This window comes from Numida meleagris, chromosome 6, assembly GCF_002078875.1.
Source record: "Numida meleagris isolate 19003 breed g44 Domestic line chromosome 6, NumMel1.0, whole genome shotgun sequence".
Classification (NCBI taxonomy): domain Eukaryota; kingdom Metazoa; phylum Chordata; class Aves; order Galliformes; family Numididae; genus Numida; species Numida meleagris.
The window spans coordinates 28,551,748-28,568,793 of NC_034414.1; the positions used below are offsets into that span (position 1 = coordinate 28,551,748).

General features: G+C 46.5%; 1 protein-coding gene across 4 annotated transcripts in view; it reads right to left on the minus strand.

Moving 5' to 3' along the window:
- PLEKHD1 (pleckstrin homology and coiled-coil domain containing D1) overlaps positions 1 to 16,952 on the minus strand; it is a 30,885-nt gene extending 13,933 nt beyond the window's left edge. For 3 of the 4 annotated variants that reach the window (XR_002440570.1, XM_021403156.1, XM_021403158.1), the window contains exons 1-5: positions 7,453 to 16,952; positions 6,718 to 6,807; positions 6,150 to 6,226; positions 2,689 to 2,780; positions 68 to 120 (exon numbers count right to left, since the gene is read on the minus strand). Coding sequence is in view for 3 of the 4 variants with exons in the window: in XM_021403156.1 (XP_021258831.1) it covers positions 68 to 120; positions 2,689 to 2,780; positions 6,150 to 6,226; positions 6,718 to 6,756 (261 nt within the window). In the remaining variant the exon portion in view is untranslated. The remainder of the gene's footprint in view (positions 1 to 67; positions 121 to 2,688; positions 2,781 to 6,149; positions 6,227 to 6,717; positions 6,808 to 7,452) is intronic. The other variant, XM_021403157.1, reaches the window with a different exon arrangement.

Sequence of the window (17,046 nt, forward strand, 5' to 3'; positions counted from 1 at the left end):
ACTACTTCCAGCCTTCCAGCCCTGCCCCATGGGAGCTGAATGGAACTGGCTTGTGAAGAACACTCACCTCTTTCTGCTCCCTCTGCAGACACAACTCTTCTGTTTCTTCCATCAGCTTATCTGCAAACATACGTACACACAAAGGCCAAATGCAGATAAATGCAATTTCTATCCTGGGGATGTTTATGTGCGTGAAGGACTAACTGTCTGGAGCTTGTAAATGCATTACCTATTGCTCTGCGCATATCTTTCTGAGAGACTCCAAAGGCTGAGATTACACTAATGGGATGTTCTATAATGTTCCTCCTGCCAAATAAGTTAATAAACTAAACGATCTTATTGCTGTGTACTCCTTCCAGAGGTTCCTTCCAAGGTTCTTAAAAAACATTAATGAATTAACCTTTGCCCCCCTCTAGCTGAGTTAAGAAAACAACCTCCTTTCTGCTTCACGCATAAGGAAGCCAATGCACAGAAGGGCTAAGTGGGCGCGCAGGGTCGCACGGAGTGTAGCAGCAGGCTGTTCTCATACATTCCAGTGCCCCATCCTTATCCTCCCAGAACCCTCTCCATTAACTCCTCCAGGTTAAAGTGGGAGAAGAGGTCTCCCAGCTTCCCTCAAGTCAAGAGAGGGCTCTAAAATATACTACAAGCTGTGAACGAATGGGGAAACCATTGCCCATGCAACCAAAGGTCTCAGTTTACTAACCCTCCCTAGATTCTCTAGATCTTTAGTAAAATCAGTAGAATAACTTTACCTGGAAAGGCAAAGGCCTATAGGGTCCTTCATAAAGCATGTAAAGTTGACGTGTATCGATGGTTTACCTTGCTACCAGTTTCCTTGGCATCAGAGAACATCACTTTTGGCAGGATTACAACTGCTGGGAGGCACACAGACCTCTACCTCCTTCCCACAGCAGTGCTTCTGGTGCCAGCACTAACCCTTATGCTGCTAAAGCCCTGCTAGCAGCCACTGCTGCCTTCCTGCCCACTCTCATCCTCTTTCTGCTTACTAGGAGTCCACACAGCTGAACTGTAATTACTCAGAGACTCTCACACCTCCTCCTTTAACTCTCCTTGGTGAGACCAAGCCCAAGGCTTGAGGGGCTTCAGCAACATCCCTGCCTGAAAGGGAAACTCAGATCTCAAGTGCGTGAGGGTATATGGAAGGGAATCCCAAGGGGACTTGGAATTCCCTAGAGGATGGATGAAGGACAATATCTGTGTTCTCCAAAGAGCACTGGCCTGCTGCCAGCAGCAGTGCCTGGACTCAAAACTTAACTTCAGGATGGACACAGATCACTGAAGATGAGGCTAATGAAGCAGAAAACTCAGCACTTTTAGAGGAATAAACGTACAGCTGCTGTCAAAGGAAAGTAACCAACTGTGAAAAATCACCAGCTAATGATGATCTTGTCACAGACCAAAGAAACCAGCGAATTATGTATTTTACATTTCAAATCTCTTGCTTCACACAGAATATATTTTTCATTGCTGCTGTATCATCTTGTCTTTTACCATCCTTCGGCCTTCTTTAGCCTTAAGCTCTTTATTCTGCTCTGGTCTTTGCAAAACAATGCTTTGACAAAACTTTCCTGTTTCTAGCTTTCTTCCCATCACTCCAGGTCCTCCTCTCAGCACTCCCTGTTATCTCTGTGTAAGGCATGGAGCCACCGCTCCCCACGTGCCTCACACATGAGCTATCTATCCATCAGCTCATGCATGACAATGTGTCTTGATATGTAAATTATGATCACTGTTACAAGGGAGATGGTCTGTGGAGATCACCTCTGATCAGCAGCCTGATGTTTATCAGTAGACAACAGGAGACGTTTGATGTGTCACTAGCTCACCTACAGCAGGCTGCCTGGGCAAAGCACTGGGCTTGCCATAGTATGGGTGATGTGACCATCAGCCCACAGCCTAGCAAGGGTGTTACACCTACCCTAGGGAATGCTCTACCTTACTTAGCAGGCATCTGCATTAAGCAGGCTGAGTGACAGCTTCACTTCCTAGAGCAGTCAGAGCACACAGGGTACTGCTGTCCAGAGGCTGGTTTCTGAGAGGCTGCAGTAATTTACCTCCAGAAGTATCTTCCGACCTAAATTATTCCATGTTCGCCTGGAGTGACAGCTCTCTCCACTGCCCACAGAGACAGTAATGAGAAATTAGCCATGAGACACCACAAACAGGGCCCTGTAAATGCTCCCACTTTCAGCAAGAACAACATAGGGGAAATGCAAAGACCAAGCAGATGTACATTAAGAAAGAGCTAAGGGGAAGAGAAAACCCAAAACAACCATGTATAAAAAGCTCTGACCAAGCTCAGAAACACCAGTCCTACGTGATTCAGGACACAGAAGTATTGGCTGGTTGCCTGGTGGGCAGCTGAGACCAGCACATCCCAACAGCTGCACAGGGCAGTCACTGGGAGCTGCAGGACTGCAATGTGCTGGCCACAGCACACTCTTCCTTTCATGCTCTGTGATGACTCTGATGTCCAGACCTTACCTTAACTTTTCATGTTTTAACTCCCTTCAGAACTAGAATTTTAGCTGCTGGCTATTCAAAAGCTTCATCTTGTAAAAGTCATCAGTAAAACACTGTAGCTGCTTGGCTTGACTGAACTGACAATTCCAGAAAGGCGAAATGACTATTTTGGGTTTTAGCTTTTAGAAGTAAGTTTCCTACCTACATACTCCTGTTTCTCCTTGGCCAGCTGCAGTCCTTGGGCTTCCAGGCTCTCGATCATGGCTTCTCCCAGCTGGGCATTCTTCCAGGTCCTAGGGAGAGTAGACACAAAGCAGACAATAAAAGAGAGCTAAGGGCCCCATGAGAGAAGCAAAAGGACTCAGCCTAGCCATCTACCAAGGAATTCAAGCACACTCTCAGTGGGAATGGTCATTCTATAAATTCTTCTCCACAAGTGACTTGGAGAAATTTTGCTGACATTCAATAACAGAAAGTTTACAGGAGCAGTGCTTCAACATGGCACAGCTATTCAAACATTCCTCTAGTGTTTTGGAGATTTCTATGCTAAGCTTACTCTTAAGCACTCCACCTGCAATATGCTGTACTTGGAACACATTAAATGGATCGTGACAGACTTCAGTACCAAATTTTAGTTTTTAACTCAGCTAACTTCCAATCTGCTGGTGAGATTGTCTTCCATTGTCCAATTACTATTTTAGCCACTCCTCTACTTCAAACATTAACTATTTATTGGCCCCTTCCCACAGTTTTGTATCTTCAGCCTTTCTGGTATCTATCATCCATCCATCCTGCAACCAATCAATCCCTCTGCTAAATTCGTAAGCCACTAGAATTAGGCCCTACACCGAGATAAGTGCCTCTCCCTGTAAAAGCACTGAGGGATCAGAGATAAAAGCCAGATGAGAAGCTGGCAAGTATGGAAAGTTAAAGGAAGCAGGCATATTCAAAGAATACTTGCATTATTGTAGCACCACTGGCCAGAGGATCTCAAGGTCTCTTGAAAACATTATGAAACTAAGCTGCAAAAAAGGCCTGGGGTGCAGATGCCCATTAGTGACTGAGATGATGGACAGAGTAGGCTTCAACACAGAAACTAAATATCCAAGGACGCAGACATACGAATCAAAAACAGAACCAGAAATTGAGTTCACTGCTCACATCTATAGATGTTCCATTAGATAACAGTAGCTACACACGTAAAAAACATCAAATGCACATGTAAAATTAATCCCAATCTATTTTTATAGGTGCACGCACAGAAAAAGCAATCTCTGCCCAGAAGTTTTGTCATCTTTGTTAAATCATAAGGGAGCCTTATGAATATTAGATACCTGTAAGCCTTCCTGCACCAGGCCTCTTTGTGAGCCATTTGAATCTCTTATAAAACATTTTCAGTGCAACCTTTGCTTTGCCTCTGGCAGAAGTCAGACAAATATATTAAACACACATCACCCCAGGCACCTCACACCTCCAACAGTCCAAGCCCCGTGCTCCTTGCAGAGAGCTGGGTTTTTTTTCCAGCTAACGAGCATCTAGAATATTTCCAACGTGCAGAGGAAATTAGAATGCTAATTTAAAAGGTGATGTTGTGCCCACAGGTAGAGCTCTTCATTCTGAGTGAGAGCACATGGGTGTGAATATGTGTTATTCTACTAACGTACTCTGATGTAGGTTGAATCTGAGCCCAGAGAAGACACCAGTGAACAACTGAAACAAGGGAGGGAGAATTTATAATATAATTACATGGAGGGTTTCAAAATGGCTGCAGCTTCCAAAGAGTCTGTTTATTAGATTCACATTTTCAGTGCTCCCTCCCCAGCCTGACAAGATGTTCTCCTGTCTGTAACTCAAAGGTTTTTACACCCATTGCTGTATAACTTGCAAGGTGCACCCATAGTGTTGTGTGGCATTCAAGCTTTTATTCCTTTTTTCTGCTGGAAGCAGTGCCTGCATGTGGTACACACGCTGACTACAGCTGAGAGGAGTGCAAATACTTCATTATTTTGTACTTCTTACCATGCCAGTTTTCCTTAGAAGAAGCCACATTGCTTGAAGTACTTTAAAGCACAGAGTCAGGAAGGCTCTTGGAACAGGTAGAAAGCGCCTTTATAATACACTTAACACACACACACAAAAAAACCAGCCCTCATTGTATTGGTACAATGTACCCATATTGTACCGTATGTATACTAACTGTACTTGCTCTTCAGCCCAATTATCCTCTATTCCAGTCCTTTTGCAGAACTGCAAATAACTCTCCAGCTTTGCCTACATTTTACCTTTCCTGCACACAACCACAACCAGTTTCTAGAGATGCTTTGTACTTCATGGTCCATAGGGCACATGTACTGCCCTAGTTCCCTCTACTGAACAGCCCAAAATGGATCATGTGCGTAATGGGGGGATGAGTAAACGGGACACAATGTGTGGCTCTGCAGGGATACAGGCTATCTGAAGGCAGAGCTGTCTAAATAGGTGGTGTGAGGGTCAAGGGCATAGTTTGGCCAGGGGCCTAAAGGAACAGTGACAGGGAAGGGATGTCTGCTTAGAAGACTACAGGAAGCAAGGAGTAAATGGCATGGTGAGGGATTTCACACATACCGAACCACCGGTAGAAATGCCTGAGCTTGAGTTGGCTCTTATGCTGGTACGGCCACAAATATCTTCCAGGAGACGAGGCAGAATCAGGTCAATCCAATTTTTAATCGCATCTCAAATGCCAGGTCATTATTTTAATGCCAGTCGACAAGCAAAAGGACTCCAGCAGGCCATCACGTGTTCACATGTGGCATGGCAGCAGTTAGCATGCTGCTCACAACAAATACTGCCTCATTCTTAGCTGGGCGCAACCACATCCCAGCTCACCCCTTTCTCCTCACCAAAGAATGAGGGACTTTTCCCCCATTGCCCACCCAGTCTCCTGTTAGGCAGTGCGGGGAATGCCACTATGGGCACAGAAGGTGCATGATAACTATAGATGGAGACTGTTGGATGACCACAGTAAATGGTAAATTCTGCAGTGCCATCAGTTTCCTCCTGGGAACAATAAGCACCGAAACAGGGTACCTAGACTTCAGCCATGCCCCTTTACCTTCCCCACTCACTGCAGCATGACCTGCTGCCCAGACTATGCTTTCAGGGTGCAGCCTGGCTCCCAGCTGGGCCTTGATGACACAAGACACATAATCCTCGCATTCTGTCATGTGCAGCCCACCACCAGCATTAAGCAAGCATCGGGGCTGCGTTAGCCTGCCCCTGTGGTGCAGGTTGCAGAGGCTAAGGGGGAAAGCTACCTCCCTGGAGAAAGTTGCATCCCTTTTGATGTGCTACCTCTTCCTGCACCTGCTGAGATGCAGAGCTCCTGTTAAGCCCCAGCTCCCACATCTCTGAGACAAGGCAAGGAGACAGCAGATGTCAGTCTGCATGTCAGCATTAGATAGATGGCAGCCCAGGGTTGTTAGCAACCCAGTGAAGCCTTGAGTCAGCTTTAGTGTTTGCATTTTGGGAAGTGATGGATCCAGGAGTAAAGTGAGGGTCTCAGTGGTCTCAGGGAGTTTCCCCTGTTTCCCCACAGTCCTCCTAGTCTGGCTCTTTTCTTCTTTATCCCTTATATGTCTATGGAGCAGATTCAAGAAAAGAAGGAACAGAAAGCAGCTTACACTTTTCCAGACTCCTGCAGCATCTCCAGCCACTGAGCCTGCTCAAACTCCGATTCGGCTGCTAGAACAATGTTACCCTAGAACAAGGGAGGGGGAAAAGAAAAACAACAAAAAATAACAGATTAGTAGGCTGGTGCCTTCCATGCATCTGTGTGCCCAGGGCATGGACAGGGCACCACTATGGCAGGAGGAGACATTCACCTCCATGGGAGGCATCATATGGGACCGAACACATCATCCTTGCTTGGAAGGAGATACATACAGCCAGCAGTCATGGCAAGAACAAACTGACAGGGAGGGAATAGGGGCAAATGAGCTCTTGGGCTCCCAAATCTTCATCCACTGATTTGCTAGTACACCAAGAACTGCTGCCAAAAGAGGAAGATTCCTTGTTGGCTGTCAAAGCAGGAGCAGTAGCAAAGCTTTGATGCCAAACCACCCTCTCTCACAGGATGGTTTACCCAGAGAAGGTAGGCACGCATTGACAGGGTGGAAAAATTAAGCTCTGCTTATCGGCAATAACTACTTTTGTTTTTCCACAGAGAAGATAAAAAAGAAGTCTGCTTACATGGAAGTCTTCATGAGAGATCTTTATGGCATAAGGCATGTTGGGCTCTTCTTTGGGTTCCACAATGCAACCCCCTAGGGGTATGACACCCTGAGGATGAATCAGAGGACTCCAATCAGTCATCAAATTCAAGTCTAATGCTCACAACTAATCAGGAACTGAGCTGCCACCCTTGGCCACTTGTGGGACCCAGACCTGCCTGGTATTTCTAAGAGGGGCAATAGACACAGCTCCTGAAAAGCAGATGGACTCCCATCACCACCATCAGGAGACCTCCAAGTGGTGTCTGAAAGGTGGTAAAGACTTCTCCCCTGCACCCAGCCTGGAGGAAAAGTTGAATGCTAAAACTCAGGTGTGGAATCTGTTTTATCAGTGAGTAGGTGATCTCTTGAGAGGAGCTTAACAGCATTAGCTCAGGTTAGTACAGATTAGGAACAACCAACAAAGCTAGTTGCCTTTGTCAGTAGTATTCTCGTGGCCACAAAATTAGTTGATGAGGAAACTGTGCAAACCAGGGGATACATCTACCATTAAGGGAAGAATTAGAGTCATGTATCTGATGAACCAGTAAGCAGCCTGAAACAGGTACTGACAATTCTCACTTTTTTTTTTTTTTTTTTGAGGCCTCTCTGGATCTCTAAGTTTGTGTCTTATCTCTTCTTCACTTGCTAGTCTCATTAAAAAAAAACAACCTAGGAACAGAATAACTCCCTCTGCCACACAAACACTGCTCACCTTGGGGTGGATATTGAAGTATTTATTGCTTTCAAAGCTCTTCTTCTCACTCTCAGCATAGTAGAGCAGGAAACTCTCCTTAATGATGAAGAACCTTTAGGGTAGAAAAGAAAAATTCTTCTAGAACAGAGTTCTTGATTCACAGCACAAGATGTCCATCTAAAAGGTGAAGAGTTGACCATTCCCATCTAAACTTCAGGTGGGATGCCTCACTTCTGTCCAAAGCCAAGTGCTAGCGCTTCACAGTGAGTTCTAAGTTCTAGCATGCAGTGTGAAGACAAACCATAGCAGAATTTACTGGCAGATAAATGGGACAGACGTCTGCATCCAAGAAATCCCAGCCAAAGTGTTTCGATGTCTTGACCTGTGCCTATTCTGTCTAGTTTACGTAGTGGATTCAACCTATTGGAAGAGAGCCGTGATTTATTTTTTTTTAATGGCTCTCTCACATGGAGTTAAAGCAATTAATAGCTTATTTTTGCCATCAGCTTCCTGCCACCCTCTGTCCTCTCATTGCCTCTTGCCAGTGTAAGCCACAAGAGAAGTATTCCCTCTGTAAAACCGAGTCATACGGCAGGGACAGCCACGAGGTAGCATCTTCAAGCAACTCCCAAGGCAAAACATTTGTCATGAGAGCGCTCAGGAGCAGAAATAAATTGCAGTGATATTTTTAAGCAGAGCTGTTGGCAAAGTCTTCTGTCACTAGCCTTTGTAAATAGGAAGGAAATTGATTTTTTTTTTTTAATTACACACGTCACATTAAAACGCATTAAAATGTTCTGCAGAGTTAGCCTTTGGTATGCTCTGATGAAAGCTACACAGTAGCCATGAGTATCACAGTTCCTGTAAAGCATGCCTGTAATTTACCAGAGCATGTCCCCAGTGTTGTTATTAAAGAAGAACCACTTTTAGCTTATTTGGATGCTTGAAATTCCCTCTGCTCCTAGAAAATTGATGTTGCATTTACCCTGCAGGCAGTGGTACAGGAGAGATATTTGACTTCACTTAAATTCAGTCTGAATACCTGCAGCATTCAATAATGCTGAAGGGCAGCTGAAAAGACAGGGACAAGTTTAGCAGAGAGCTTTCAAAGAAGTTAACGACAAATAAAGTGTTTTCTATAGAAAGATCCACAGTGAGCTCAGGCTCCAGACCTACTGTGTGCCAGCTTCAAAGCATGACAGCCAGTGAATATCTGCACATTTACACACAGAAATGTCTGGAGCATAAAAAGAGCAGCAGCAATTTGTATGTCCCAGTTCCTCTCTTTTCCTTGCCTGCTCATCTGTACCTGCTGCGTTGCCACCAGCAGCGTGGAAGCCCACCTGCTGTCTCAGCAGGACACTGCTTTCTCACCCACTGCCCGACTCCCTCTTGCGTCCTGATCATAGCCTTGCAAAATCTCACTGGATGGAACAGCATGACCCAGGGTGAAAGTCACTCTTCTGCACTGAGCATATTTAGTCAGCAGGGGACCGCAGAGGATCTGATGCCCAGTGGGGAGTGCAGCCTGCGGCACCAGTCCAGACTCTATATTACTGTAAGAGGTGGCTGAGGCACACAGGGAGTTGGACCATCCACGGGGCACAGTTGTGCTGGGAACCACCCACCCTAAACACCTCTCACCCACATCACAGGTAAGGGAGCAGGGCTGTTTCCTCATGATGGCAGGTGGGGATGGGAAGGAGCATCCCAGAGGAAGTGGGGCTGAGCTGTGCACACAATTCTGAGACACTGACAAAAGGCATTTAGCAGATTTGGCATTGGGCACATCTGTTGGACACATTTCAATAGATTTGAAGAACCTCAGGAAACATTTGATAGGCAGCTAACGATGCTGATACTGAACTACAAGCCACTTCTAATCTAACCTGCTTTAACCTCTGTTATAGCCCTCATTTGTTACATACCTTTGGGATGCTCAGTGTTCCTGATAATCTCCATATAACAGATTACACTCTAGTGGAAAAACAAGACAAGACCACAAGCACTGATCCCTCCCCAGACTCCCTCATCTGCCTCTGGCAGATGAGTGAACTTTTACATTTCTGACCTCACGAGTCTGGCAAGAGTCTGTGGGGATTTAGAATGAAAAAGTACAACATAAGAGTTTAAAAGAAATATAGTAAGTAACAGAAAAACCCACAGGCAAATAAGTAAGAACTTACTTGCTCTTTATAAGAACAACCAACAGGCTGCCCCTTCCCAATGGCAAGTTTCAGGACACCAGCCCAAGAACACACATGGCAGATCCCTGTTGTGGCAACAGTCCTGATCCAGGTCTGAGATTTCAATTGTGAAATCACCAACTACCAAAGCTCAGGATCCTGAGTCTGGACTTTTTTCCCCCCATTTGTTATCTGTTCAACTCTGTATTTCCTTTAAAAACTTGGTTTTCTTCCCATCACCTCCTGCAGCACTGCTATTCCTGCTGAATGAATGGGATTGGGCCAGTAAACATCACTTATCTCCTAAAAGCTGCACAGAATCAGCTGCATGACTAATGGCACGGTGGGATCGATCCTCCTCTTTCATTTCCCCTGGCTTGGGAAGGGAGTATCTCAAGCACAGGGCACCTTTGCCTGGTGCCCTGTTGGCGTTACGGAGCAGACCCCAGTTGCAGAGGCGCCTGATATGCTACAACAGCCCCAGGCCTCCTCTGGCTCCCAAGAACCTGACACAGAGGGGCAGCCTGGCACCGCCCTATCACTCCCATCTGCTCTATGCCAATGCCTCCATACGTCCCACTGCCAGGATCAGCCCAACCCTGGGACCAGCTCTCCCTCTCCTCATCGGCCTTCCTGCTCTACAGCCCTTTGGCTCTGGAAAGCCCTCATTCCAAATCCTACAAGCACCCCAGAGATGCCTCCCATTTCCCAAATGCCCTGCTGCTCCCCCAGGCCCAGCTGCAGTGCTCACAGTAACTCTTCCACACAGGCTCAGCCCTGCACTGCCTCCCACCTCCTCCCACTCACTGTTACTGAAATATTTACAGCTCGCTGAGGATGGGGGACTTGTAGGAATAGAAAAGCACTAAGTAAATAATGACAGAGCACAAGGCCATTTGCCTTTAAGAAATTTTGATTACGAAGAAGAAAGCCTTTTAGGAATGTGTTCTTCATAGCATATTACCTTCCCCTGTGTTACTTTGTCCACTTCTTTTCAGCAACAACCACATTAGTTTCCAGACATCATTCATTTCAACAGCAATGCTTGTGAGCTGAGCAGAGAACACCAGCACAAACCCTCTCTGACAAAAAAAAACAGGCCATCGCTTTCAGAACAAGCATAGCATAAAACCCGCACACATCACACAGATGGCCACAAGCACGCCACTTCCCAAGCAACATTTAACCACCTGTTGGGCCAAGCCATCTTGGCAGGTTTAGATGGAAGTGCCACGAGAGCTGTGCCACTTTCCAGCCCCGCAGGCAGCTCGGTTTCCTGTAGGCCTTTGTTAATGATTCATTTGGGCCTCTTCCCAGGGGAAAGGTTGGGGAAAACGAAAACATTACTTTGATTTTCTGGCACAGTTTCATCTGAGATATCAAACTACTGAAAAAAGGTAAGGACTGTTATCCTTCTTTTAAAGATCACAACAACGGAGTTGTCATTATCTTTCCTGGGTTAGAAAATCTCTCTCTGGCAGTAGTAGGGGAAACACACAGAGTTTTCCAGTCACGGGTCTTGTAATCGAAAGGCTTGCCGATGACATCTATCAAGAGTGACTCTGACCTGCCTCCCCAGAATGCTGGAAGGCTCAGTCCATCGGATCACACACCTCCCAGGAGCCACAGGAGTTGTGCACAGAAACACGGCACATTCCAACACACAGAGCCAGCCCAATCCGGCCGTCTCTCATCCAAGGAGCTCAGGGAAAGCAGCGAGACTCTATTCCTATCCTGCAGTGCCCGTAGGATAGAGTACGGGGAGGTAAAGAGGAAAGCACACCTATGTGAAGCAGGCTCAGGACAGCAGGGAGGCTCTGCCTGAAGCTTCACCTCTTGTCTCTGTGGCACTTGACAAGAGCCAGAGAGTTCAGCTGACACCCCAGCCCCACATCCCATCCCAGCGACCGCAGCTCACCTCCTGGACCACTTGGCCGACTGCCTCCCGAAGGGTCTCTTCCACAGCACTCCGTACAGCTGCACTTTGGTGCTGATGTCCAGAACATCCGAATCCGCCTGCTCCATGGATGGAGAAGGGGACACGGAGCTGGATTTGGAAGCAAACATGATAGATGGGTTTGGTCCCAACTCTCCCCCTCTGCTCAGCAGCTCAGAGAATCCGATTAATGCAGCGAGCCAGGAGGACACAGTCAGCCTGAGCGGCAGACAGACTGGGCTACGGGCAGAATCAATAACGTGGCTGCTCAGCACTCAGTCAATAATTCCCTCACTGATGCACAGAAAACAAAGCTTCTTCATTGCGTATGGCTTCCTGATCCATTAAAGACAGAGCACATCCCAGACCAAGAAATAAAAAGAAATAAAAAAATAAAGAGCAGAGAGAGCCTGAGATCAGGCATACAGGAGACAGAGCTCACCAGGCAGAGTCATAATACAAGCATAAATGCCTCTGCGCAAAAACCAGCCAGAAAGGTTACTGCACTCGGCATTGCAGCAGCCCAGGCAGCAATCAGGGCAAGATGGACACTTGGCTGCTGAACATCTCTCACACACACCCCAGATCTTCTACCTGGAGGCAAGTCTTCGTCTACCCAAGGACAAGGGAGCAGAGCAGCAGGAGCCAGTGAGCTCAGCCTGCCTCCATCTGCCCACTTCGGGTTTTGTGCTAGTCCGGCTCTGCCCACCCAGGACACTCACGTGGCTGCCTGGTCTGTGCTGGGCAGTGTCCATGCTCATCCTTAAAGGGCCGACACTGATGGAAAGTCTAGGATCACAACGCAGCCTGCCCTGTGCTTCAGCCTCTGTGTGCTGTGAGCACAGCCTCTGCCTTGTCCAACCCCCCCGGGCTTCAGCTGCTTCTGGGCCACAGCACAGGTGCAGGAATACAGCACACAGCTCTGGCTCCCAAAGCCCTTGTTTGCCCCGAGATCCTCCTTCCCTGTACAGACACACACTGCTCCAAAAGCACTTCCACTCCCGTAATGCCTGTAGGACTGGACACTGTCATCACGCTGTTCTTCCCTGGGACCACCTCCATTAATGAAACTTGGTGGCAGAACCACCAGCTTCACTCCTGGAAACGCACCTGGAGCTTTGGGGTATCATATAATCAATACGTGCTGTGAGACATCTGCTCCAGTTTTGGCTTGTGGCACCCTATTTGTATTGACATTAATGCTGTAATCACTGAATCTCAGTGTTACTCAGCTGTTACTCAGAAGTTACACCCTGCAGACACACAGTTCTGGAACTTGCAGCGTGCCACAGGATGCACCGTAGCTTCACATGGAGACAGGCAGCTTGGAGAGCATTTGCAAAGCATGGAGGCCACGTGCTGCCTTTGGCACTGGAGCAGCTACAGATGTGGGTCCCAGATAAATGTCACTGCCGATGGCCTAGATGAGAGATAGCAGCCCCAGTGCTCTGCTACTCACCCAGCTTTGACTGCTGGCCTTGTTTCAGCTGGGACAGAGTAGATTTTCTTCATAGTGTCTGGTATGGTGCTGTGTTCTGGCTTTAGGAGAAAAGCAGTGCTGATAACACACCGATGTTTTGGTTGTTGCTGAGCAGTGCTGCACAGAGCTAAGGAGGTTCAGTTCCTCAGTTTCTTGTCCTGCCAGTCGGGGGCTGCAGGGATACACGCGGCTGAGAGGGCAAAGAACCGGGACAGCTGACCTAAACTGACCAAAGGAATATTCCATACCATGGAATTTGAAAAAGCAAGGGACACTTCAAACAGGACTTCAGTCATGAGTGGGAATTGCAGGGACTGAAGTGCTGTTGTTCTTCATGTCCCCACTTAAACATTCTGCTATTCCTTCAGCTCTAATCTGCAGCAGCCTCCGCTCCGAGTTTCTTCTCCCTGGTCATCCTCACTGCAAGGGCAGGGCTCACGCTACAAAGGACAGTGAGATGACGTACCTCTTGCCTCATTCCACTGTGGTTACCTGCAGCTTACCTCTCTGGAGCAAGGAAAACTTGACTAAGAGGTGTTACAGTAAAAGCCATTCAGGGTAGCATTAAGGCTTGCAGCAGGTTTTAGCAGCCCCTTTTGCCTCAGTGTAACAACTCATTCAAACTTGTTTCTTTAGACATTAGCATCCATTAACATCCACAGACTCCAGTACAAAGTACAATGACATATCATAAGCAATTACCGTGTGGGGCACTGGGCAGGCACGCAGGCATAGACCAAGCATTTCTCCCCCTTCTAATGATTTCACTTGGGACTTCAGAATTTCTAGATACTGTATAGGTTTGGTGTCAGCTATAATAGAGTTCACTTTTCAGTAGGTCTACATGTTTTCTGAATGAGGCATTTTTCTTAATCCAGAATTCACTGTAAGGGCTTGCTAGCCTCTACACACCTTAGGCAAGAGGCAAAAATGCTGCAGCAAGAAGGGAGAACGCTCCGCAGCTCTGTCTGGAGGGACACCTGGGTAAGGCTTGCACGCATCAGTACAAGAATGGTTCAATTTGTAAGCTGGAGCAAGAGATGACAGCTCATCATCTCCTTGCTGCAGGGCTCACCCCTAATGAGTCTGATCAAAATGCTGATGAAACAGGAGTTTTTTCCTTAAAGAACTCTCTGCAGCCATTATCAGGAAGCCTGCAGCACCACAACTCCTTAGTACTGAAGTTTTCTATGGTAAGTTTTGTAACATAAATGCACTCAAAGCACTTCCTCCTTCCTCACAGCTTCACAAGGATTTACACCAGACTGCAGAGGTTGTATCCAATTACTCAGAAAAACATTTTTATTAAACACACTATAAGTATGCTAATATACCACATAATGCTTCTGCATTAAAGCTGACCTTCACTTGTGGAAAAATCCAAGAGGCTCCTTGGCTAAGTGCTGGCTTCTCTTTTTGTCTGTACCAGCTACAATAGTGACATCGTCACTTGTTTCGGTTTGCGCACTGACGTGGCATTAATCATCTTGTCTTGCAAATTAAGCCAGCATAAAGAGATGACACTTTTTCCCTAGCCTCAAGTCCTATGAGCTACCAGAAAAATAACAGCAAACAATCAGCTGAGATGCTGCTTATTGCTCAAGTGACAGACAGCTCAACCACGACAACTGTTAGTCACGGGATTGTCAATAAGCCTATAGATAGCAACCAGAAGAGAAATAAATCCTTTTGCTACTGAAGTGCTTTTAAATCATCTCTACCAAAGGTATTGCTTAAATGGATGCGTGAAGATTCTTTGCTTTTGGAATAAATACTCTCCTCATCCCCTGACAGCATAATTCCCCTTCCTCTGAAATTGGACGTCTAAAAGCTAGTCCTGCTTACAGGGCAGCTGGAGAGTGTGGACAGCAAGAATATCTATATACCAAATCAAATCAGTATCTTAGTCCTATTTCTAAAGGCTATTACAAGAAAGACATTCCCAGTACAAGAGTGGACATACTGGAGAGCATCCGACAAAGGGTCACTGAGATGGAAAAGGGACTGGAGCACTTTTCCTATGGAGAAAAGCTGAGAGCTGGGACTGTTTGGCCTGGAGAAGGCTCAGCAGTGATCTCATCAATGTACATAACATACGCTTTTTTCTGTCTGAAGGGAGAGTGTAAAGTAGAGAGAGCCAGACTCTTCCCAGTGGAGCCCAATGTCAGGACTTGAGGCAGTGGGCACAAACATTTGCAGGAGATGCTGCCTGAAGGGGAAGAAAAATAAAAAAAAAGGCACCTTTTTCTCTATGCAGGTGAAAGAACATTGGCACAGTCTGCCCAGAGGCTCTAGGGTCTCCTCCTAGAAGACATTCAGAAGTTGCCTATACACCGGCCTGGGAAGCCTGCTCTGGGTCTCCCCGCTGGAGCAGGGGGTGAGCCAGATAGACCCAGAGGGCTCTGCCCCCCCGGCACAAATTCTGCCATCAGCACCCTGGACAGCACTCAATTAGTGCCTTCCCACTGCGCACTAACCAACTTGGCACACTGCCAGTTCCCATCCACACTATTAGGTAATTATGCTATTTCACTTCCCTATCTGTAAGCTACTGAAGGGGTGGCCTCACACTATAGATGGCTTTAAGGCATTAACATTTCCCAGAGTTTTATCACCCAGGTCAAATGACAACAGTTTCAGATGACTTACTTGTGAAACCTGCTCTGCCAGGACACTGCGCAGAGTTCTGAAACAACTACGCAGGTGTTTCCTTTGGAATCATCTTGTGACTGGCATTCAAATTCTTATTTACTCCTCAACTCCTTCAAGAATCCCAACCATGATTCTCAGCTTTGCACTAAATCCTGACGGCAGCCAGAGCACGCAACTTCCAAAAAGCCACAGCACACAACACACAGCTGACTGAATTTTAGCATATTTTCTAAGAAAAACTGCAAACCCTTGAAATACACCCTGAAGTGTCCTTGTTGGGGTGGGAGGAGACTGTCCTGCATTTTTTTGCTCAGATAAAATCCATTTTTAAAGCTCTTCTAAAATCCACTGCCTAAACATCTCTTGAAAACACTTAAAAGTTAATTTGCAACTATATTTTGAAACTCAAAAACACATCATAAACAAATAAAACCCCTCCAGAGAAATTCAAAAGCCTCAGAAGATATTTTTTCTTTGCAGCAAGAACAAAATCTGCTCAGTTACAATGACCATCAGCACTGGGGTTAAAAAGAAAGCTTAGGGAGCTGTGGCTTAACACCAGCTTTGATTTCATTGCGCACAGCAGGGAGAAGATAGGCTGCCTTCAGGAAAACTCGTGTCAGTATTGATGTCTAACTGCAATACTGAAGAGCCGTGAGCAGGTAAGCAGCAGGATCCTGTGGCAGTCACATAGAATGCTGAGATCTGAGGAGGGGTCTGACAACAGCAAGATGGGACAAAAGACAGAGCAAAAACATTTCAGTAAGCTTTTCCCCATATCACAAAAGCAAAAAGGAGGGTATGGTTTTGCATACATATTTGAAGTTGGCTTTCCATCTGAATCACACGTGATCATTTGGGAGAGGCTGCTCTGTTACCAAGTCTGCAGAAGAATGGAGTGATATAGTGTTTGCATCTTGGGCTGGGGGCTGAAAGTTTTCATTTCGTCCTGTGCTCTCAGTTTTCTTCAGTCCTAGCATGTCCTCAACAGCAGTCTTAAATCAGCCATCGCTCTCTGACCCTCCAAAGATGTCTCTACCTTGTAAGGATCAGATTTTCCAGGAAGAGAGCTTCAGAGCAATGCCAACTCCTAAACACTCTGTGGGAGACAGTAACTGTCAAATGCCCCTCTTAGGCAGAGCTGTCAAATCACATCTGTATTTATGCCTCTGAAATCATTCACTCCATGTCCAAATCAACATGCCAGACTGCCTCCCAACACGCAGTCAGTTTCACGATTCAGATTTCCAAGCGGTGCTCACATATTATGAAGGGAAGCTGCAAACACAATTACACAAAAATAAATGGCCTTGTCTGCAACGCTTGCATCCCATTTAAGACTGGCATTTCTCTTTGCG